This window comes from Anomalospiza imberbis, chromosome 15, assembly GCF_031753505.1.
Source record: "Anomalospiza imberbis isolate Cuckoo-Finch-1a 21T00152 chromosome 15, ASM3175350v1, whole genome shotgun sequence".
NCBI lineage: Eukaryota > Metazoa > Chordata > Aves > Passeriformes > Viduidae > Anomalospiza > Anomalospiza imberbis.
The window spans coordinates 18645085-18669035 of NC_089695.1; the positions used below are offsets into that span (position 1 = coordinate 18645085).

Here is a 23951-nt window from a genome sequence, read left to right on the forward strand (position 1 = left end):
AATTACGTTGATTCTGACAGGGAATTAAAAGTCTTTGCTGGAAGCTCTTTTTCTGGTGTCAGGGCTGTATCACTGAAGCTAAACATGGTACTTCCCCAGGCAGGATCAGTGGGAAATATTTTTGACAAAACTGTTGGGCTGAGATAATCTTGACATTGTTCATCCATCACAGTGCAGGGACCAGAGTCGGAGCTGAACCTGGCTGTTCCCAGCGAGGTCTTATCATCAACACAGCCACACACCAAAACCAGCTGGAGTGCATGGAAAAGTGATTAGTCTGTTCTAAACTAGTGGCAAATGCGGGGACAAGCGCAGAGGCACACGGGAGGCCAGGCAGGGGCAGGAACTGTCACTTGCCCAGACAAGGCAGCTGTTCTGCCAGCAGCTCCACGAGCAGCACAACAGCCAGAGCAGCACGCCCTGGGGAACACCCAGTCCTCAGGCCACCAAGGCTCCCATTGAATAGTTTGTGATTCTGCCACAAATCTGCTGTCACAGGCTGCGACTGATTCTGCTTCAAGTGACTGCCTGCCCAGCCTTACTACCCGTGTCCATGGGGAACGGGGGCTCTCAGCTTTTGTCCTGAAGCACAGCAGCTCCCAGCGGGCTGTAGTATCAGCCAGAGGACACAGCTAGCACAGGACAGCACTTTGAATGAAGCTCTGGTTAGTCGTGAAGATTGTGACTCCATTTTAATCACAGGTGAATGGTGTGACACCAAGGCATAACAATCCTGAATACAAAGCTGTTACTGACATGAAAGGAGTGGGGTGAGTGTGAAAATTACCTGGATGCAGCAGGAGAAGGGTTAGTGAGTGTTTCTGCAGCACACATGGTCAACACCCAACAGACATACCTATACAACATCCAGCAAATTCCACTGAAAAGCTGCAGTGATAAACAGTATGTTGTCTTACAGACCTCACCTTCTAAAAATTCGGTGGGAGATGGGTATTTCATCTCTTTTCTTCCTCGTGTTGTCAGTGAGAAAGCAGGTTACCTGACATTAGGCAACTAACTGGATGTTACCTGACATTAGGCAGCACTGCTTCTCTACACCATCCACTGTCTGCCCGATCCTCATCCAAAGACAAGGCACTGGGCTTCCCTCTCTCACGCTGCTACCTGCGAGACTCACCAGGAGAGGATGACATTGTTTGAGCAAGGCCCTAGAGCAGACCTCAGCTGCTTCAGTCACACACGGCTTTAGCTCAGAGCTCCCCACCAAACGCAGCATCACCAATGCACATCAGCCTCCGGGGACTCCAAATGCCACTGCCAGACCAGCCAGGCCTTTGCAAGTCTGGTGGTGTCCTGGAATGCTGAAGGACTTGGGACAACCTCTGCTACATGAGGGGTCAGTACCGTGAACACTCGCCCACACCCACCTCGGGTAGCACGAAGCAGCATCCAAACACTGCATTTGACACTGGCTCACGCCAGGCAGGGGGAGCAGCAGCTCCACTGACAAGTGACAAGCTGCCCACGCAACACCCTCCTAACACAGGTACAGCCGGCATCAGCCACGTCTGCACGGCCTCCACCACGGCAGGGAGGGAGAGCTGGGGGTATGAGATGGTCTCATACTCCCTGGGGCAGATCAGTCACTGCCATTGCTGCTGCACATGACGGGACAGTGCTTCATCCCAGGGATGGGGAACACTGTCCAGGGGCGCGAGGAGCAGCATAACTTCTGCAAAACAGCCATGGCAGCAAGGGCAACTGCAGGACACCAAACACAGATGCAATCCCTGCCCATATGCCCAGGTGTATGCCGGGGTAAGGGTGTGGATTTTAACAGTTCTGCTGGAAAGCTGCTTCCCATTCTGACAGAAATCTAGGCATTATTTAATTCAAAACAGAAAACAAACTGCACTGTGGGCTGTGAGCAAGTTTGGGCTTCATTCAGAAGGGGAAAAAGTGAAAATACTAATTAACCCCAGTTGTTGGAAGAATGCCCTGCAGAAATATTACTCAGAATGGGTCACAAATCATAAAATAATAATAATAAAAAAAGCCACAATTCTCTGGGGACATTAAGCGATTACAGAGAGTTGTTATTTGGCTGATTTTCACACTTCATTAGCATGTGCATAATTTAACAAGTGAACGTGCCGAGGGCTGGCAACACATAAGAGCCACTTTCTTGAAACAAGAACTGCAAACTGGGACACCACAGTTAGGGGGCTTGTTTTAAATCATGATGGAAAAGCAACGGACATCAATTCCAGGCCTTCAGCAGAAGAAATGGATGTTCAGGGACCACAGGCCAAGCAGAAAGGTGCTATGGGAAGGTAGCTGCCCCTTTGGACATGGCCCAGAAAGCCCAGCTTCACATGGCTGGGAGCCACCTCAAAGCCATTTATCATAGAATTAGGTAAATCTGGATAAAACAACACCGTGAATCCATGACCTTCTACTGCTCCTGCTTGTCTGGCACTCACCACAGAGCAGTGGGGATGCACTGAAGCAGAGGGCAGACAGACTTTGGGAGTTACCACCACAACAGGCAACCTTCCAGCACACTCATTCCCCTTGCAGCAGGGAGAAACGAGGGCAGGAGACAAAGGCGATTTATCAGTACCGAGATGGCCACGTCACATGGACGGGGCAATGCCAAGACAAACCAGACCGCCCAGGGCCCCGGCTGCTGCCAGTCCTCGTTCGTGCCGCGGCGGCTGAGAGCCCACAGGCATCCCACTCCAGTGGCTGTGACACTGGGGGACTGAAGGCTCCACAGCCATCAGCCATGGACAAGGGCACCCTGGACCAGCAGCCCAGGGCACATGCTGTCCATTGCAGGGCTCCCACAGCACCTAACGAGGCTGGGCAGACACGGCAAGCACAGGTGTCCAGCTCAAGGAGACCTGTGAGCTGAAGGCAAAGGGATGGTTCAGATGAGGGAGAGATGAGACCTTTGCAAGAAAAAAAAAAAAAAAATTCTTGCTCCTTTTCCCCACAGTATGTGGCTGCCACATCTCTAATCACTGTTCCAGATTGTAATTTCCCCATATTTTAACAGAGATTCTGTTTATGAAACTGCAAGAGGATTTAGTACTTATGAATAATGCCATGAGGCCTGGGAGATGTTTCTTTATATGATTAACTGACCACAGGCCATTTGTTTTACAACAAAGAGGCTCAATGATCCGTGCACACTGATTTATTCAGCCCCCATCTAATGCAGTGGCTGACATCTTCCTCATACCCATATCTGCACAATGATGGGAGGAATGCAGACCATGAGAGCCTCTGCCCAGTGCTCTACATGACAGTCCACCAGCTGGGGCAGAACTGATGGGCAGGAGCCCCAGATCATGGTAGGGGAACCCAGCTGGCACACCAGGTTTCACAGTGAAGCAGGGCAGGGCTCTGCTTTCGGGTTCTCCCTAACACACTCCTCACTGGAACATTGCTGCATGTTTCACTCACATTTCTGATTTCAGATACAATATTTGCTGCAAAGATAATGGGTATTACAAAACAAACTAGGGGAATTGATATTAGCCCTGTCATATCGGGCACCATTGACACTGTTTGCTGATGAAATACTGCTGCACTGAAACAGTGTGTGAGAACTGGCAGGTGGATTTCACTCTGAATAAAAGTGGAACTGACAAATGCCCTGTAATTGTCCAAATTGAACAGCTGATGGAAGTACCTGGCATCCTCCGAGTACCACATTCTCTCTCTCCAGAAGCACTCCTGCGTTCCAGGAAAGGATGCTGGAAATGTTTCCTTCCCTCTGAATTTGGCTCTTAATAATAGAAAAAGAAATTATATGCTACAGAAGAAGTCTGAGTTTCTCCATCCAATGAAGCAGAGCAATGCCTGGCTGGCACTTAACGTTGTTTTGTTTTGCTGTACATAAATAATGAGGAGTGAGGATGCAGTACTTTGAAGTTGAACTTCGGAGTATGAACAAAGCTACAGTGAGAGTAATAAATTATGCAAAAATATTTGTGCTTGGAATGTTAATGTTTCAAGATGATGCAAACAGGCACTTTTTAAACCTCTTCTAAAAACCCAAAGAAGCCTTGGGACCAAACCATATGGTTTAAGTCAGTGGCCTGTAGCAAGCTTAATGCTACTGCCGGCCAGCAAGGATTTGGGCAATTAGTTTATTAATGTGTTTATGTAAACAAAGAGAAAAAAAAGTTGGGGAAAGTCTCACCATTTCTCTCTGCCAAACTTGTTGAGCATCATCAAACAGAGAAAATGCAAATTTAAAAAACTTTAAAACCCCAGCCAGCCTCAGCACCCTGACAAGGAGAACTGGTGATCCCATCACATATGCAGGGCTGAGTGGTCTCTTACCAGAGTCACGAGGAATGGGCAAAATCGCTCCTTCCAACCTCAAGAGTCTATGGACCTCAAGCATAAAACTACCATATCACTTATAGTTTATTGTTATATATCCCTGACTCAGGACAAGGAGTATCTAATTATCCTAATTGCTTCTGCGTTGGGAATGGGCCCTTTACACTTGGATAAAGGTGCCTATAAATAGCAGCATTTCTGCCTGCTCAGGCTGCAGGTCAGGTTTTATATGCTCTGAGAAGATTAACTTTATTCTTAGTGAAGAATTTAATTACAGGAAGCGATTAGCCAAATGCTCCCAGTCAATACAGAGGCAGTACAAGCTGTGCGGGAGTGGCCACCTTTGCTCCTGTGCAGGAAGTCCAGAAACACTGACATTATTGCAAAGCCATTTGGGTTTTAAGTGACACCAGCCAGACCTGGATCTCCACAGGCCAATTACAACATGCTGACTTAAGCAACATTGAGCAGGGCTGGGAAACCAATAAAAAGACAGCAGGAGACTGAAAGTCCATTTTAAAATGCAGGAATACATCAGTTCATAGGCTTGTTTTCTAATGGCAACACTGCAAAAATCAATGGCTTTTGAAAAGTAAAAGAAACACAGAAAACTGCTTGCAAACTCTGCTAGTCAGAAAACAGCACTTGCTGATAAATGTAACTGTTTTCTCTTGTCTTTTGGAGGACAGGACAAAAGAATGCCTTGAATATTTGCCATCTCCTGTAACCCTTTCCAGTGCATGTCAATAACTGCAGCTATTCACTAAGCAAGAAAAAACTGTAATTAAATATATCTAAAATAGCCTTCCAGCCTCCAAATGGCACTGCCAAGGACTAACAAAGGCTAAGTCCAACAAGCCAGCCAAGCTGCCTGTTAGAAGGCTCACACAGGAGGCAGACGGGCGCGATGGTGGAAACACACTGTGGTGAACACTGAGCACCCAACGGGGACAGCTCGCTCGGGAGATATCAAGCTGTGTTTTTCTACTGCTAATTACCACCCACATCTCTTCCCAGGCCTGCATGTGCACTGAGAAGGTACTGCCTGGACCCACTACTCATAAGACCACCAGCCCAGCAGCTGCTGCCCTGAGCCTGCAGGTTTTCCAGGGGGTTGGTTTCATTTGAAGGCCTGAGACTGCATATGCAGAGGAAAAAACCCTTTTTCTGTCAGACCCTAGTCCTCTGATTTCATCACCTCATCAATAACTTTGCACATTGTCAGAAACAGATGGCAAGGAAAGAAAGAGGTTTGGTGAAGCAGCAGCTATCAGGAGATCAAGAACAAAGTGCCTCCCAAGTCTGGAATTCAGCTGTATACCAGTACCTCAAACCAGGGCATGGCTCCTCCCTGGAGCCAGGAAAATCACTGCCAGCCAGGGAAGTGAAAACCACATATTCCTCAGCCTGGCTGCACCACCACTGTGGGACAAGTGCTGCAAGCAGAGCTGGTGCCCCTGGTTGGAGAAGAGCGCTGGCACTGGCCATGCTTACTGCTGTGGTCACTCCCAAGGTCAAGCCACAATCTCTAAACACACTGAAGAAGTGGGGCAAGATGCTTTGCCCATCCCCAGCAAATGCTGAGACAGGGCAAGACACCTGGCCTGACACGGACAGACACTTCCTGCACATGGGAACATGAGCATTCCTGGGAGATTTGTCCCTCCAGAAGGTGCAAGGCGTAGTAAAATGAATCTGAAAACAGCCTCACAGGTTCCTTTCTCAAGAGAAAGCAGAGCCCTCTTAATTAAAGAAACAAAGCCTTTAAGAATAATACACCAAAGCCCCAAGCTGCTTGGGTCCCTGGCAAAGGGAAACACACCAGACATGAGCACAATTTGGAGCAATTTCTAGCAGTTCTGTGCAGGATCTTTCCTTCTGCCTCTGAAGGAGGCTCTGGCTCACCCTGCACCACACTCCTGCTGCTCCCACATCAGCAGGTCCATGCCTGGACCCACCCACTCGCCCCATGAGAAGCTGGGGAGCTGGGAAGGGGCAGGGATGAGTGAAAGAAAAAGGCAAGAGTCATGACTCCAAGCCCAGCAAGCAGAAGGGTCACTAGAGGTAGTGACAAGTTGTGTGTGTGTGTGTGTGCGCGCGCAGCCAAGCACACAGACATGCACAGTAACAAGTGCAGACGCAACTGTCCACAGCCTTATGGGCTTTTTGATTTACAACTGCTCATCCCTGAGAAAAGGGGTCCCCAAAATGTTTGTGAACATTCCTCTGTCCTTCTGCCTCCTTCCACAGGTAGAATATCCCATCAGAAAGCAGGAGATGGCATCTGCCTGAGAAAGAACCTTGGTGCAAAGAGGACACCTTGCACTATGGCTGGTTTTGGCTGTTCAAGGAGATGGTAGGATAGGTGGTAAGTCAAAGGCCTCAAAAGACAACATCCTTCTGCAACACAGACATGTAGAACCACAGTCCTCCCATCCCTGTGAACCACACAGCCAGGGGTGTCAGAGACAGGACCTCACACCCGTATTTAGCAAAGCACCATGGCTGTGTCCATAATCAGCCAGGGCAAGGGAACATGTGGGTTGGGATCTACAGGCCATGACACTCCCAGGCAACCTTCTCATGGAAACTGACAGCAGCATTTGGCCCTGAGAGCCTAACTTAGAGCAGGGCTAATTGTATTAAGGACCACACAGCGTATTGCTTTATTTGTAATGAGTTTTAGGCTTCAGAAGCTGAGAATCCCATCTGCAAAAACAGACTGTTGCAGGATTCATCTATTAATAGCCACTGGTACACACTTCCAGCTGAGGGATGCAAGGAGGGAGGAGACAACCAGATGGAGATAATGCATTAGGGTGACACAAAGCCAAAAAAAGGATGATCCACTTCCCCACATCCTCACACACATCTCAGGCTTGCAGCAGGGAGCAAATGAAGTGTCATATGTGATTAACTCATAAACATCCTAATTAGAAAGTTCTTACATTCGATCAAATGTCCAAATATGACAAGACTTCAGTGTCCTCCCCAGAGCCCCATGCAAACGAGGCAGACTTCAGCTCCAACTTCAAAGCAAGACCCATGCCCAGCCTGGCACCTGTAAGATCCTGTTTATGAAGTGCTTTGAGACCTGCTTGTGAAAGTGTGTCGGATGAGAACCAAGAGCTACTACTCTCCCTTCTACGCTACACCCAGATCGAATTCTCAAGCACCTCACTCAGGCTGACCTCCAAACCAGCCTGTCAGCAGAAACTGTTGCCACTGATGGCAATGATGAGAAACTCTGACCATCTCAAGATCCTTGGGAGATTTGGATCTGGCCTCACTGTCACCAGAAAAGCCCCAGCTACAAGGTAACGTCTGCACAGCATCATCTTCACAATCTTGGGTGAATTCAACCATTTAGTGCCACAGGTACAGATCTCTGGCTTTGTTTCTATGCCCAATGTTTTTCTGCCTGATGACTTCCATTGCTGAAAAAGAGCTGAATACCCTGTCATAGTTGGAGTTGCTCCATCAGTAACACCTCACTGCTGCACTGATGACTTCCATTGCTGAAAAAAAGCTGAATACCCTGTCATAGTTGGAGTTGCTCCATCAGTAACACCTCACTGCTGCACTTTGTAGGACTCCTAATGAAAAACGTCACATCAAGTTGCCAAATGACAGTATGAAACAACATCCATAGCCAGATCTCTGCTGTAGGAGAGCTTGTACTGAGCTCTACAGGGGCAGAAGGGCTTCCCTCAGGTACCTCCAGGATGCCAGCAGCACGACAGCCCATCAGCACTGTGTTTTCTCCATCACACTGGCTGTGTGAGTCCAGAGAGGCTCCCCACAGTGGCTGTTCCTCCAGCCCCCAGCCCATCCCCCTGGGCTGCTTTCCACTCAACACAAAGAACACAGCAGAAGCTCACAGCTCAGAGCATTGCTGAGCAAAGCCAGCAAAGCTTGTGGGACTCACAGGCATCACCAGGAGCAGGCAGGGTCCCATTGCTGCAGGACTCCAGCCATGACCTACAGATGGAAACCATGCTGGGTCTGCTGGGTACACCAGCCCCCAAACCAGAGCCCTCACCCAAGGCCAGGGTGGAGAACCACCATCACCGAAACTTAGCCAAAACTGAGCAGTTTTGTCACTGCTGAGAGAGGTGCAGGTGCCTGTTTGCCCTGGTGCCTTCAAACAGAGCAATTCTGTAGAAGGAAACTGCTGCAGAGACATTTGTGAAGATTCTGATGGGACTCTGGCTTCTGCCAAGAAATCAGGCAAACAACCAGACTACCCCTAGATCCCTGCATAACTCGTATCCTCCAGCTGAGAGTGTTACCTGAACAGATCTTCCCAAGCAGAGGCAATCACAGGCAGACATCTGGCACACCATTCCTGCCAGCCAGAAATTTTCAATGGGGAACCAGTTACAAAGCAACACTGCTCACGCTGTTATTATAATTAAGAATCTGTCAGCCCGCTGAAACGAAGGCCAAGTTTATTTAGGGATTGTGAGGGAGGGCTCTCCAAAACAGCCTCTCTAATTCTCTCTCTTCCATTCCCCAGATCCCACAGAGATGCATGTTTCCACGGACAACTTGCCAGCTGAGGCTGGAGCAACCTCCACCACTGCTGACATCTAACCTCCAGCAGCAGACCCCATCTCCTTCTCCGAAACAGCAAGTGCAAGGGTTACCCTAATCATTGTAGAGGTTTCCAGTGGAACTAGGTACAGCAGGCATGTCCCATCCACAGGCAGGTATAGGTGGGTGAGCTTCCACTGATTCCTGCCTCAGGGGGCCATGCCATGCACCCTGCCTTCAGGACAGTACCTCAGGGATCTCCAGGGTGGGACCACATGGAAGCAAAGCTTGTTTTCTTGTGATTTCATGCTGGCTGAACAGCCTCCCACCTGCACATCTGGACACTGCAGATCTCCAGGCACCTTTCAGAGGGCTCCAGTGCCCCTGGAACACCACGCATGGGATGGGCACTCTTCCTGGCAGTAGATTAGTGCAGGAGCTGCCCCACAAACACCCAGTGATGTGCACTGAGTGCCTGTGCGAGTTTAATGTAGGAGCCAGGTGTTAAACAAGCTACAGCCCCCCCAACACGGGTCAGCATCTGGCACCATCAGTCTGAGCTCTGTGGTGAGACAGACTTAAGGGCTGTTGCCCTGCACTCCCTGACCTCGTCCCCTTCTCACTCAGTAAAATTGACTTGGTCTGCAAGGGAAGCGATCTGTCACCCCTGCTCACCAGCTGCGAGGCTGGTGCAGGAATGGGCAGTCAGGCACTGGCACGGGGTGTTTGGTCAATGCCTGCACTCCTCAGGGAAGCTGCTGTTCCCCAGGGTCTCAACCGCCCTGCCTTTACTCACAGAGCTAACAAAGGCAATGCAAGGAAATGCCAGATAACTCAGCACCGGGGCTGCACTGCTCATTTCAGGGCTACCTGGTGGCACAGCAGTACACATGCAGGGGGCCAAGCACTGCCCCCAGCTCTGCCAAGGCAGCCAGGGGCAGCACCACCACTGCACAGCTGCAGCCAGCCAGGGGACACCCAGAACACCAGACTGGAGCTGGCTGACCGTCACTGCGCACTGCTGTGGCACAGCATTGCTCCATGCCCAACCACAGGCAGGGTGCCAGGGCAGGGTGAGGGCAGGGCAGGACCCCAAGGGCACTGACTGTGGAGCCACACCAGCTCAGGTCACACGTCAAATCACAACCGAGACATGTCTCTCTTGCCATGAGCTTGCTATCAGCTGATGAGGACCCAGATATCAAGAATGAAAACACCAGGATGAAACTTTAAAAACCCACTGTCTTCCAAAGTCTACAACACCTTGAAAGTGAGCACATTTAGGTAGCCCTGCTTGTGTGGCTGTGTTGGGCTGGGCTCACTGAAGCCACAGCTGAACCAGAAGCCATTTCAGGGGCTTCCCCCACTGTTGTATGTCTAAGCAAGCTCGTTATCAGCATTTGGAGAGGTTTGGCTTTGATACCCCTTGCAATAAAATGACTTGCAGATCAAACCAGGCAGTCAACAGAATTTTTAAATTAAACTACAAAATTATTTAAAATCCCCTTTGAGGACGTTATCACAGGGTTAACACCCACTCTTGGCTTCAGATAATACAGCGGCAATAAATGGTAATGTGCTCTATGAAACATGATTTATTTTTGCTGAGCAGGCTTGGCATTATAAATCTCAGCACTCTTAACATTTAAAGTTGTTATTCCAATGACTAAATAGACATGAGGGAGATAACAGTCTTTATCTCCATTAATGTTTTATTGTTGTTCAGAGAATACGGATATGGACTGATCCAAGCATAGGAAAATCACAGCAATTTGTTTGCATATTGGGGAAGCTGAGATAATGGTTGTGTTTTATGACCGCACCAGGGAATCAGCTGAAATGCAGGACAGAGCAGATCAGAATGAGGGATTAATCTGCTAGTTTGGTTTCTGGTTTATGGTCCGCTTACATTTCCATTCCCAGGACCTGCCTTAACATGACATTAGAAGAGATGGTCCAACAGCTGACTCGTGACACCCGAGGAAGTGAGGAAACAGGCTTTGAAGGAAACAAAAAGGCTGCACAACAGTTCTATGCAATGCAGACAAACAGCACTGCCACGGAGGCAGGATCCTTCTGGATATTCAGCTGCCTGGAAGCAGGCTCTCTGCTCTCCCTGAGCCCTGCTGCTGGGGCCCCTGCAGCTTCCTGTGATGTCACAACACAGAGCTCCTGACCTGCCTGGCATTTTACCTCCTTCCCAAGGTACACACCGCACCTCAGAAGACCACAACACCCTCTGTAAGCTGAACCTGAAGCAGTGAGCTGGAGCTGCAGTGAGGGCTGTGCTGCTGGAGGCTCAAGCAGATAAAAGCTGAAAACCAAAACAACAGAAAACCCAGACAAACCCACAGCCACCTGCCCCATCCCAAGACCCCCTGGGTCAGACCCTTTCCCCTGAAGAAATCAGGTGCATAATGGATCAGGGAAAAACAGCAACCAGTGCTGCCCTCAATGAAGACATTGACTCCAACAGCTCAATCACCCCTTTCCTGGGAGGATGGCAGGGAGGTGAGCTGGGCACAGCATTCCTGACAGCACACGAACAACACACCAGTGTGCACACATCTGGCCGCCTGTGCCCAAGTGCTGGGGCAGATGGCCACAGTGGCATCACAGCCTTTCCCAGAGCACTGGAGTCAGGCCCAGGCCAGTGCCACGTTCGCTGTGCCTCAACTGCCCCTCTACAGGGCAGGCAGTCGTCAGCTCCCCAAGCCATGGGGATTTTGGGAGGGCTCGAAGAGCTCAGGTGCCACTGCCCAGGGCTACCAGATGTCCGGCAGTCACAGCAGCTCTGCACAGGGATGCTGGGGTGAGAAGTCTGTGGCTCTTTTGGTCAGCTGCAGGCACACCGGCTGTGCAGCAGCTGCACCAGCGCTGGCTGCCCGGACCCCGGTAGGTGCCTGCGCTGCTCGGGCACTCCCCGCAGAGCCCGGGGCGCCCGCCCGGCACTGCCCGGCCGCTCCCTGCGGCGCCGAGCCCGTGCCAGCCCTGCCTGCAGCTGGGGCTTTGTGCCTGCTCAGCGCATCGGAGCCATGGGGAGGAGCAGGGAGGAAGCAGCCGCTATTTTTAAGCTGCCTGATCAGCATCCTGCCCGGCCAGCACGCCTCCAGCGGGCCTCACCTCTGCACCAGCCGACACACATCTCTCCCAGCGGTTATGGGAGGCACCAACTCGCACAGCAGCATTTCCAAGTGATCCAGCCAGCAGCTGGCACGTATATTCTCAAAGGATTTTTTTCCACAAGCATTTATTCCCCCAGCCAATCACTAACAAGCAAGTCTGGACTCAATAATCTTGGAGGTCTTTTTCAACCTTAATGATGATATGATTCTGTGATTCTAAGCCTGCTGGCAGGGATACACCTCGGCTCCAGCGTGCAGAGCTAGGGAAGCTGATGATTACCTTGTCTGCCACGGCATTAAGCCCTTCCACCTACTGACCTTCCAGGCACCAGATCTCACCAGCTCTTTTGGGAGGAGGCATCAGGGGTTTGGCACAGCCCTGCAGACTCCTGTTCCCACAAGCAGCCACAGGGCAATCTGCTGGGTCAGATGAGGAGCACATCCCACCCAGCATCCTGTCTCACACAGACAGCAGGTGATACAGCAACCATGCAACGTTTCCAGAAATATTCTCCTACCCTCTGCAATGTTCATCTCAGGGGGCTCATGAACCAGAGGTGGTCTCTCTCAATTTAGTAAATCCTGACCACTCCACCAAGGCACTCAATTCCATTTCAAAACCTGATGACGGGGCTGTCCTGGCTGGCACCCCAAAGATCACCTGCAAGCACCCACAGCATAGCTCAGGGTCCTGGGCTTGAGGGCTTGACAAGTGCTGGGTTCTGACCTGCTGCAGCTGGTCCCCAGAACACGGGGACCCCACACCAGGTAACTCCAGGTTGTAAGGGCACACCCCTCTGCATGCTGTTGGTGCCTGCTGGGAGTGACCCAGCTTTCCCCAGCACTGGAGAGGGAACAGCTTCGTTCTTGCACAGAATTGAGGAGACAGAGACAGATGCAAGCCATCACCAGTGACCAGGCACCCTCCTCACAGTCCATCAACAGTGGGTCAGTCACATCATTACCTGCTCCCAGTCCTCTCAGTAATCTCTAGATTACAGAGTCCCTAGGCACATCCATTCTCTCATTAATCTGCAGATTAAAGTATCCCCAAATCGGCTTTGACGTAGAGCATTGCAAACAGTTGAGTTATGCTGTGTTTCTGCAGCAATCCCATATTGGACAGAATACAGGATGGACCCACATGTCTGTGGGTCCTTCCCACCTGGGGGAGCACAGGCTCAGGAACAGGAAGGGATGTCTAAACACAGTACATGTGTATAAATAAAAAGCAGAAAGGATGCGACTGTGTTTCGTAACCAAAGTACTCATGTGATAAAACAACTTCACAGAGGTTCCTGGATTAATTAGATCTCAACCCAGATGATCTCCAAACAACAACTTGCATCGTTTGCAACAACAGAAATACCCAACAGCTCTTGCCCTAACCCAGCACTGGGAAACGCTTCACTTGGTGCTTTCCTGGAGCCTACATGCAGATTAAAAAAAAAAACAAAAAACAACCACTGTACCACAGAGAGCTCAAGGCAAACTTCCCTGGCATCAGGGCAGAGAGGCACTGGCATCAGGGCAGGGATACAGGCAGGATGGGAATGACTGAGATGCTGACAGAGAGTTACACAGGGAGTAACAAGATTAAAGCAGGAAAAGGAAATAAAGGTTTAGTGATAGATTTCCCAACAGCAAAACCTACTTGGTTTGGGAAACACTCCCTCAGGAGATTAAAGACTTGCAGGGGCATTAGCCAGACCCAGGGAAAGGGTGCAGGGAGCAGCCATGCAGTGGCGCAGGAGTGGCTGCAAAGTGTCCTGACTGTCCTGCCCAGCAGGGTCAGCCCTGGCACATCCCCAAGGCCATGCAGCTCCAGCAGGGTCAACCCCATGCCCGCAGGGGAGAAGGTCCCTTGGCAGAGCCATTGGGGAACAGGGACATCCCTCAGGGGATGCCAGGATGGTCCCCCATAGCGGCCCCACACCATGGCCATGGGACACAAGTACTCCCAAGGATCCTTCTCCAACAGCACAACCACTTGGCCATGGCCACCTCCCCATGAAGCCCAGGCAAGACCACTACTCCTCCTCCCATTGCCACGATGGAAATTGTGGGTGCCAGGGCTGGACCATGCAGGTGCTGCCCACAGCCATTGCTGGGCCTGGGACGTGTGCACTTTGTTAATGACCAAAGCACACACCCCAAAATGCACACCCCACCCAGAGACTCCTGCCAGTGCCTCCCCAGAGCAGGTCCCTGGGGATGCAGGCACCCATCACACCCTGGAAGAGTTCCTGTGGCAGGAAGGGCCATGTCTCAGTGCCTCCACATCCTCATGCGAAAGGGTGACTCTGCCACAGCTGTTGTGGGGCCAAGGCCTGTGGGCTCTCCACACCAAGCCCAGGACATCCAGCAACAACAGGAGGGAGCAGGGATAGGGCTGGATATGTGAATTCCATCCCAACAGCCAGCTGCCTGTGAGAGATGGGCTGGGCTCCCGGCTGAGCTCACAGATGGGGGACAGGACAGGCAGTGCCAGCTTGGTCAGCTTGGCCCTGGCCCACCCAGCCCTGCCACCAGAACCCCCTGCCCCAGGAGGGCCCCACGGCCCCCAGGCCAGCCTGGTGCTCAGCATCCCTCCCTCATCAGAGGATACTGCAACAGGGCAGATGTGCACAGACATGTGCAACAGGGCAAATATGAGGCATTGTCCCCCTGGGATGAACCATGACTGAGCTCCTGTCCCACCTGAACCTGTTGAGCACACAGGCCGGGCAGGGCTCAGGGCAGGGCTCACGGAAAGAGTCATTCGTGTAATTCCTCTCTTGTTTGGAGGTATTTACCCAACTGTCAGCCGCTGCAAGAACTCTGAGACATGCCAGGTGAACAGCACTGCTGCACAAAACAGGGACACGCACAGCCTGAAGCCTAAAGGAGACAGGAGTTTTGGGTCCAGCTATTGAAATGGGCCAACTTGGGGCAGGGGACATGAAGAACCCTTAAGGCCACATGTCCAACAAACACATCTAGAAGTGGAAGTTGCTCCAATGGTTGTTTGTATTCAAATGTCTCAATTTGTCCTACTTTTGGCTGGGCACTCAGCAGAATTCCCAATGAAGATTTAAGCAAAACAAGAACAAATCAAGCATATTTTCTGGAGATTTTTCATGTGAGATCTGCCGTTCTGCAGCAGTGCTCTGAGATATGAGTTGGCATTGCCCTGGAACCCACTCACCCTGCTCCCTGTGCCCGGCAGACCCTGTGACACAGCTGGAGACGTGGGCTGCACCTCAGCACCTCCCTGGCAACCCGAGTCGAATTAGTACAAGGGCCCCGTTTCTTCTCAGCAATACTCTTGAGCTGCACAAGAACAAGGCATTCAAATGTGCACTTGTGAAATACCATCCTCACCCCACATTTGCATGAAAATACCAGACCTATTTAAGTGACAACGACACTTCACTAAAGCAAATTACATAACCGGCTATTTCCCTCAGCTGACACCAGAGACACCTTCATTTCCAAAGCAAGTCTGCACTTGCTGCACAGCATTTGGAAGGATTTTCTTCTTTTTAAAACAGATACTACAGCGTTTTAGGCATATGCTGCTTTCACATGTAGAAAAAATAAAACTCAACTATCTAAATTTTTTATGTTAGCAGAATCTGCCATTTCAAAGCGCAGTCAGCCTCTCTCTAGCAGAACCACTGCATAGAGTCAGGAGTTCTATACAGCACGGAGCGAATAAAAACTCCAGCTGATACACAGCCATTAAACCCCCTCCTGGTATTTCCCCCTGCCCTGGAACCACAGCAGGGATCACTCCAGCTGATTCGGTCCTCTACTGCACAAATGCCTCTGTCTGTTTCATTTCTACCGAGAGGATTGCTATGGTTCCCTAGTACGACACACAAGGTCTTTCTGAAAATGCCAGCATACAGCCACAGATTACAGACAGACTGAATCTTACCACTGAAAATCCCCAGCCTTTCCAGGGTCACCGGCAGAAATCACTGCGGGCTCAACTCAACCCCCCACCCTTCCCCACCAGGAAACCCGAGTTCTCAGCAGGTCACAACAAGGTAGCTATAGCCTCATTTTACATTTGCTGGCTGTTGCAGCTGCCTTTTAGAATGCAGCAACAGCAAAATCATCCTTCAGAGAGCACAGCACATGGTGATGTGAGCCAGACAACTGGGAGGTACGGGAGCTCAGTCCCATCCTGGCCACAGCACCCTCCTGGAAGCACTGACCCACACCATCCCTCTCAGCAGAAACGTCCCGTCAGCATGGTGTGGCCTCCACAGGTCCATCACTCAGCCCAGGGCAGGTCTGCCCACTCGCCAGCCCCACAGTGCAGCGGCACCTGGCCCTACAGCACGTCCTGCTGGACCCCAGGCCACAGTGTGAAACACCCAAGCAGAGCAGCAGAGCCAGGGACGCCCCAAGAGAAGCCCTCCCCAACGCCTGGGGGCTGTCACGCTGAGCACTCCATTCCAGCTACACACAAGCAACACGAACAACCATTTCTTTGGCTCATCAGGTATTCAAAGCTTTCCATTACTATATCAAGCCAAAGATTTTCCACTAGATAAACCCTCCTTTAGCCATGTGACAAAATTCCCAAAGTCTGGCTTCCTCTAAGTCTCATGAGGATGACACAGTAAGTGAAAGCCTCTTTGGCTACTAATTAAGCTATGAATAAGCTTGCTCAGACTCTGTTATGGAGTCTGGTTTTTGAAGCCTCATTGAAGGTGTCAGTGCTACCAGAAAGGGTGGGGGGTTCAGTTTTGTTTTACATCAGCTGCACTTTCCTCCTGAAGCGAGAGAGCAAAGAGAGGTTGTGACAGAGCTGATGTGAAGCTGACAGCTCTTCAGCTACCAGAGAAGATAGCAGAGGCAACAGCAGCTCCATCTCCATCCCTCCCTCACCCCTCGCTGCTGGAGCTGCCTTTGTGGTGGCTGCAGCAGCATGTGCAGGCTGAGCTCATGTTCTGATGCCTGAACCGAACATGGCCACACCATCTTCCCTGCTCTTGAGCTATTATGGGAAACCACTTTCAAATGCACCATGAGCCTCACCAGGGCTGTGACATTATCCATGTCCAACAGCCTTGGCATCTCCTTGCATCTGCAACGCACCAGTCAGGATGCACTTCACTACATCTTCCTGAAGTGTCTTGTAGTGAAAATAATCCCGAAACAACTGCTCCATTGACCAAATCTGCACCAGCGTTTGCCGTATTCCCGCACCCCACAGCGCGGCTTCAGCCACCTGCAGCACCGCGCACGCCCTCAGGGGCTGAGGAAGCCGATCTCGGAGCCGCCGCCCGCATCCACCCGGCTCCGGTGGGCTCCGCATCTCTCCGGCCTCGCGGGCTCCGCTCCAGTGGGGGAGGGCTTGTGGGAGGGTCGGGACTCCCCTTTCTCCCGGAGCCGGAGGAGCGAAGCCGCAGGAGCTCCTGGAGGGGGGCCCGGCGGGGCTGGGGGCGGCTGCGTCCCAAGCGCTGCTGCGGGCGGCTCCCGGTGCCCTGCTCGGCCCCCGCTCCGCCGAGGGAGCAGCCCGGCCCAGGGGAGCCCACCCAGCGATACCCGGCGCTGCTGAGTCACCGCAGCGGCTTCGCCGCGCCCGCACCGAACCCCCGGGGCCGCCGCCGCGGGGCTGACCGGCCCGGGCCGGGGCAGCGGCGCCGGTCCCGGGACAGCCGCGGCCCCGGGGCGCGGAGAGCCGCGGCGGAGGGCGCGGAGCGATGCGCGGCGGTGCGGGCGGGGGCCGGGGCCGCTGCGGGGCGGCCTCACCTGCTGCGGGCGGGCCGGGGGCTGCGGGCCGGGCTCACCTTCCGTGGCATAGCTGTGGTCTCGCAGGAAACTGCTGCTGATCTTACGGGTCTCAGCGTCCTCCTCCATTGACGGCGGGCAGGCGGGCGCGGGGCGTCAGCAGCCGCAGCCGCGGATCCATCATCCCCCCCCGCGCCCTGCTCCGCGGCGGCGGCCGCCAAATGCGGCGGGGGGGGGGGGCGCAGGGGCGGTGGTGCCCGGTGGCTCCTCCCATACGGCACCGACCGGCACCGCGCGGGCGGGCGGAGCGCGGCGAGCCCAGCCCAGCCCAGCCCCGAAGACGGTCCTGCTCGGAGATGCACCTGCCCCAGGAACGCTCCTGCCCTGGGACGCGCCCTCCTGCCTGGGGACGTTGCTGCCCCGGGACGCTCCTGCCGCGGGATGCTGTCATACCTGGTGACGCACCTGCCCAAGGGACACTCCTGACCGGGGATTGCTCCTTCCTGCCCGGGGCGTCACTGCCTGCTGGGCATCCCTGTCCCTGGGGAAGCTCCTGCAGCCTTCAGGCGGAAGGACTGCTGCTCCCTGACCTGCCTGCCTAGGGAGCAGCAAGATCCCAGCCGAGGGCTGGCAGAGCCAGAGCTTACGAACGCTGGGAGTCCCGGGACAGGGGATGCAGTAAGGGCCATGGAGGTGGCCATGCCGGCAGTGCTAAGTAGGTGTGTGCCCACGGACAGCTGGTCCAGGCTCACCCTGTCTTGACTTTGGAAGGGGGTAGGAATGGTCAGTGACTTATGATCACAAAGGTCGATGTGAATGGGGGGATCAGTGGCATCCAGAGAAGAAAATGAACCCAAGGACTATAGGGGAAGGGAGGGCTTTCTTTTTCAGGGCACATCTCTGAAAGGACAGGCTGTATTCTGGACTCATCATCTAGTGAATACCAAAGGGAAACAATTGCCCACTGGAGAGTTTTATGTCTTGGTAGAGTCCAGGAAGAAGCCTTGGCACTGGCTGAGCCACAGACAGACACAGGGAAGAAACTTTCAGGGGAAAAGTTCCCTCAACTCCAGCACCTGAAGTTGGAAGTAAAATCCAACGCAGCATCAGGACACAAGAAATCCCCAGCCAGGCAGCAATGCACACACTGGGCAGCAGTGAGAGGACAGCCACTGCTCCCCGCTCTTACATCTGACCCACAGTGTCCCCTCTGCCCCCCACTCTCCACTGCTCAGACAGCTGCTGAAGGGAAACAGGTGCACAGACGCAGCCTGGGGTCTGACCCGGGCCTGCACCCCACAGCACCCCACTGCTCCACACTGCTGCCAAGACCCACCTTAGCACTGTCTTGGTTCACTCTGCACAAGAATATCATCGATGCTGGGCACTGACTGGGCGCAGCAGGGAACTGTGCAGGCCCGTGGCCCCTTCACACTGTGTGCCCACCCACCCAGCACCCCTCGAGACCCCCATGCCATGGAGGAACTGCAGAGCTTGGGTGCCACAGCTGCCACAGGAGCTGCTTGACAGCCCAGGGCCACCTCAGCGGGGAGTGTAATTGTTACTGGAACAGGAGGATGCAGAGGGAATGGACAAAGGGGTGGATAATATTGTAAATACAGTGATGCACTGCAGCTTGATTTCCTCTCCCAACTGTAGTATCATAATTAAAATCTCATTGGGAAGGTGCAAGATTTTACAGCCTGTATTATTGTTCTGCTAAGATTCACCACCTGCTTGGGGGCTGCTTATTCTAGGGGAAGCACAGGAGAGAGCACCTCTGAGCAAGAGGGCTCAAGGACTCCAGTACGCCCAGTATGTAGATCTTTTGGACAGCATGTTCCACACCCGTGCTGCACAACCACACCAGCACACCCAGCACACCCAGCACACCAGTACACCCAGCACCCTCAGCACACTCCCACACCAGTACACCCAGCACACCAGTACACCCAGCACACCAGTACACCATCACACCCAGCACACCCAGCACATGCACCACAAGTCCCTTGCAGGAGTGTGTGGATACTCTCAGACAAAAAGCAAGAGAGGGAAGGCTTGTTCCACCCATTGTGACCTTATGAGGAAAGGTGAATTCCCAGGCCCACAGCTGCCTGCCTCCTCAGGATGTTTTCTGACACGCTGTCACATAGAGGCTGATACAAGACATTGTAAAACTGCCCCTTGGAGAACTCTGGCACTTACTCGTATGCATACATGACTTCAGAATTCGTCAGTCAACCACATCATGTCACAGGACACTCATTAATACAGGGATTACTAATGTGACAAGCCAGAAGCATTCATCAGACAGGCATAAGCCTGAAGTCTCCATGCCCAAACCTTCACTGCATTATACTGGAATGTGATTTTCTTTCTACAATCACCAGGCACATGTTTAAGTCAAGAAAACACATTGTATTTGAGGCCAAGGTTACTCTTGGCTGCAGTGGGTGAGAGCCACAGGTTAGTGTGAATTCACTCCCTTTGGAAAGGCACAGGACCTGGCCATGGCTTTGCAGCACAGCGCAGATATGTTGATCAAAGCTCTCCTGCAGGACAAAGAGAGCCACAACACTAACATCATGCCTTAAAAATAATTTTTATGTTGTTGGCAGCTCCTTGTGCATGCAACAGCCCAGGGGACCAGACCCCCACACGCCACAGGACCTGGAAGTGCTGCTGGCTCTGGGCGAGTCAGCTGACACCTCTGTCTGTGGAGTCCTGTCTCCCGAGGGAAGGACATGGACCTCCCACAGGAAAAGAGAGATGGACAAGAAAGATTAAAACTGCACCACAACACTATCCCCAGGAACTGGGTTCTCTCTGTCCACAAGCCACACTCACCTGCAGGTGTCCTGTAAGAGGCAAGAGCAGCTTCAGACAAGAAAAATAAAGACAGATTTTGAATAAGCAATTGTTATCATATAATCTCCTCCCACCAGACCCCAGATGCCAAACCTCAGGCCAAAGGCAATGCTCAGCTGATTAACAAGCCCCTGCAATGCCTGTGAACATCATAAACACAACAGTGAGCTCCTTCCTTTCCTTTTCAGTAGACACCATCTTCAGTGTATTTTCATCTTAACAAGTGCCAAGTCCCTTCTCCTTTATTAAGCAGCAAAAATCATTCCCCCATTGTGCATGAATTATACGTATGTATTCATAAGTTCTGCAAAGTTTTTCAATGCACTGTATCATTCAAACAGATCCAGAAGCCACCTGTTTGTTATGCAACACACACAGGAGCTGCATCGTGAAATGCATTTATTCTCAGCTTTTTAAAATCCAGGAACAAGCCTTTACAATAACTAAAAGCATTAGCTGTCCTAAGCAGGAATCCATTTGCAGATTAAATTTGCCAAAGGTCGGCTTGTAGCTGTCACAGTTTCCCAAACCCCCAGGTGTCTGCCATGTTCTGTACTTTGACATCTCCTGAAGAGCCAGGACACTTTCCACTCCAGTGATTTTTGCTTCAATTAGAGAGGCTGAAGAGTTCCATGCTCATCTTTCTGTGGGATCTAAACAGTGTGTGAAGAATAATTGAATCAAACTTCCAATTTTATGCTCAGTACAGAACTTCCTTCGCAACTTTTATTTTACTCTCCCATCCATGAGCACTCAATTTCCTAATTACTGTTTTGGGTTAGAACAATACTCTCATCATTTAACCATTAAATATAGACAACAAAAATTATTTTAAACTTGTAAGAATTATTTCTGTTGGTTAACTGATGGTTAGCTCAGTGCCTTCGGTGCCTGTGTGCAGAAGCACTGGTGCCAGCACATGCCCATGGCACAGGGGACAGGGCTGGCAGTGAGAGCCCCAGGGTCCTGTGCTCTGCCTGCCACAGGTCTGTGAGCAGCACAGCGACCTGAAGCTGCGTGTAGACACTGCTTCCCCCTCTCTGTCCCTTCCCCTGGGTGGAACATCCCCCTGTTCCAGGGTGGGACAGAGAACTGCTCCTGGAAGGGGGACATACTCTCACTCTGCAGTATCTCAGCCTTGTAGACTGATCAAACTGTGGACCAACACAGGTGGTGGCTACTTCCACCTGCACCAACCAGGTCAGAGATGCTTTAACTGAAAGCCCATCTCTGCTAAGGAAGGGAAACCAGGCCTTTCATGACACCCCTCAACATCTCACAACAGAGCCAGCACCTGATCTTTGATCTGGGTGAAGGTCATGGCACACAGTTAGTATTCTGAGAAGGAGAGCACTTAAAGCCCTTATACAATTTCTCCTATCATGTCCAGTACTCCAAGTCCTTCAGCTCACAGATTCCAGTAGAGACAACACTTTAGCTTCAGAAATCTGAAGAGCTAATTATGCAGTAAAAATGGGGTAATTATACTCCTATTCTCCACATATAATTGGTGTTAGGCACCTGGCCTGGTGGCTGGCTGGCCCATACTTAAGGGACAACTCCAAAGGGAAAAAGCTGTCTCAGGGCAGAGCCCCCCATGCTGCACACCCTGCAGGAACCCGGAGCTTCTCACCATCCCCAGTGCTGAACACATCCAACACCACAGGCACAGTTCCCTGGGATGGCCAGCGACACAGACACCAGGTCAGGGATCTTGGTCTCCAGAGGAGCACAGACAACTGAGTCCTTCACAGCCAGTTTATAAATATTGTGCCAGCTGAGCACCCAGAGAGATTGATGGTCCTGTCTTCCCGCCTTACGGCTCAGAAAGGGCACCAGATTGCACCAGCCAGCAAAGACCATTCCCGTCCAGCCATGAAGGGACGTGCATGGAGGGTGAACCCTCTCTGGATGAACACCCTCATGGTCAACACCTCATGTAGGACCATCCCCTGACGGTGTGCTGAGCTGCTGCGTGGTCCCCCGGGAACACCTACAACCCCCACCACATGTTAATATCCTCCCTGTGCACCCTCTGCTGTCCTCTGGAGCCCTACCTTTGTGCTCCTGCAGCACAGCAAGAGCTGACTGTGATTTCACTGCACTAAGTCAATTTGTTTTTCATTTTTTCTCCAGTAAGTCACTTAAGCAAGCTGGGGAAGACATAACCCACATCTGTGATGAAGTCCCAATCATATGAGCCTTAATTAGCATGACTTGAGGAAGGCAAATAATTTACCAGATTAAATCAAGATCAAGAGAATTGGGAAGCCAGGTTGCATGCAGAGGACAAGCTGCAGCCCTCTTCTTCCCATATGGTGGAGAACAAGAGTCGGGACCTCCGGGCAGAAAAGGGAAGAATCAGTTCATTGAATACAAAGAAGGTGAAGACTTCTGCTTCCCAAAGGTCAAATGATAAATTGATCGACTTGGCCCTGACCCCTGCCATGCCGTTACAGGTGCTGGTACAAGCTGTACATGATTAACAGCGTGCCAGCAACCAGCACTGCCACACACCCAGCCTGGCTCGGGGAGCAGCTGCTCCCCAAGGGCTTTCCCTCCTGCCTTCAATTAGACTAACCAGCTTCTGCTGCATTTTATCAGCTTTCATCAGTGCAGTCTTTCCCTACTAAGCATTTTATGCCAGGCTTTAGAAAAGCCCAGACATCTTCCTGTTCCTCAGATTTCTCCTATAATGCAACAGCTGTACAGCAACAATATAATGCACCTGTGCAACAGCAACATAAACATGGTGCTTCCAGGAAAAACTTGTTATGAATTATTTCTCATTCTATTCTACAGATGATCCAGCCATAACACACTTATTACCTCTATATTATTACTAAGTTATATTATTGCTAAATACACAGCAGAACACATACAATGCGCCAAGAATGGAATGAGACACAAAATATTTCATGAGGGTCTGAGACATCAATGTCTTTTAAAGGATACAGTGTGAACAGTTTGTCACATGCTCCTCACATCAGCGATATAATTAGCTTAAATACTTACACAGTAAATAGGATTTGCCACTTCTGAAGATTAAGGCCACATGCTTCACCACTGGAGCATCTGAGCCAGCGTAGCACAGTCTAAGGAAGAAATTTTTTCTTGAAAACAGCTACTCTGAGCCATGCTGCAGTCAGGCTTGTCCATGTCAGTGTTTTGCCTGCTCCTCTGGGTTTGAGTTTTACCTGGAGTAACAAACTCCACCAGAGGTGACAGTGGAAGGCCAAAACTGTCAGGCATTGGCTGGTTATCTGGAGTGAAGCACAATGCGGGCACGAGTGCAGGTGTCCTGGAGCCCTGGGCACAGAACACAGCCAGGTACAGGCACCACGTCACACACACAGCGCTCGCTGCCCTCGG

At 51.6% G+C, this 23951-nt stretch overlaps 1 protein-coding gene across 3 annotated transcripts in view; it reads right to left on the reverse strand.

Moving 5' to 3' along the window:
* The window catches only part of PPP2R2B (protein phosphatase 2 regulatory subunit Bbeta), a 61152-nt gene that overhangs the window by 23967 nt on the left and 13234 nt on the right, over window positions 1-23951 (reverse strand). Inside the window, exon 1 of one of the 3 annotated variants that reach the window (XM_068206280.1) lies at window positions 17771-17962. The exons of the other annotated variants lie outside the window; for them this stretch is intronic. Within the exon in view, the coding sequence (XP_068062381.1) occupies window positions 17771-17840 (70 nt within the window). The 5' untranslated portion in view covers window positions 17841-17962. Of the gene's footprint in view, window positions 1-17770; window positions 17963-23951 lie in introns of those variants that run through there. 3 annotated transcript variants of the gene reach the window in all.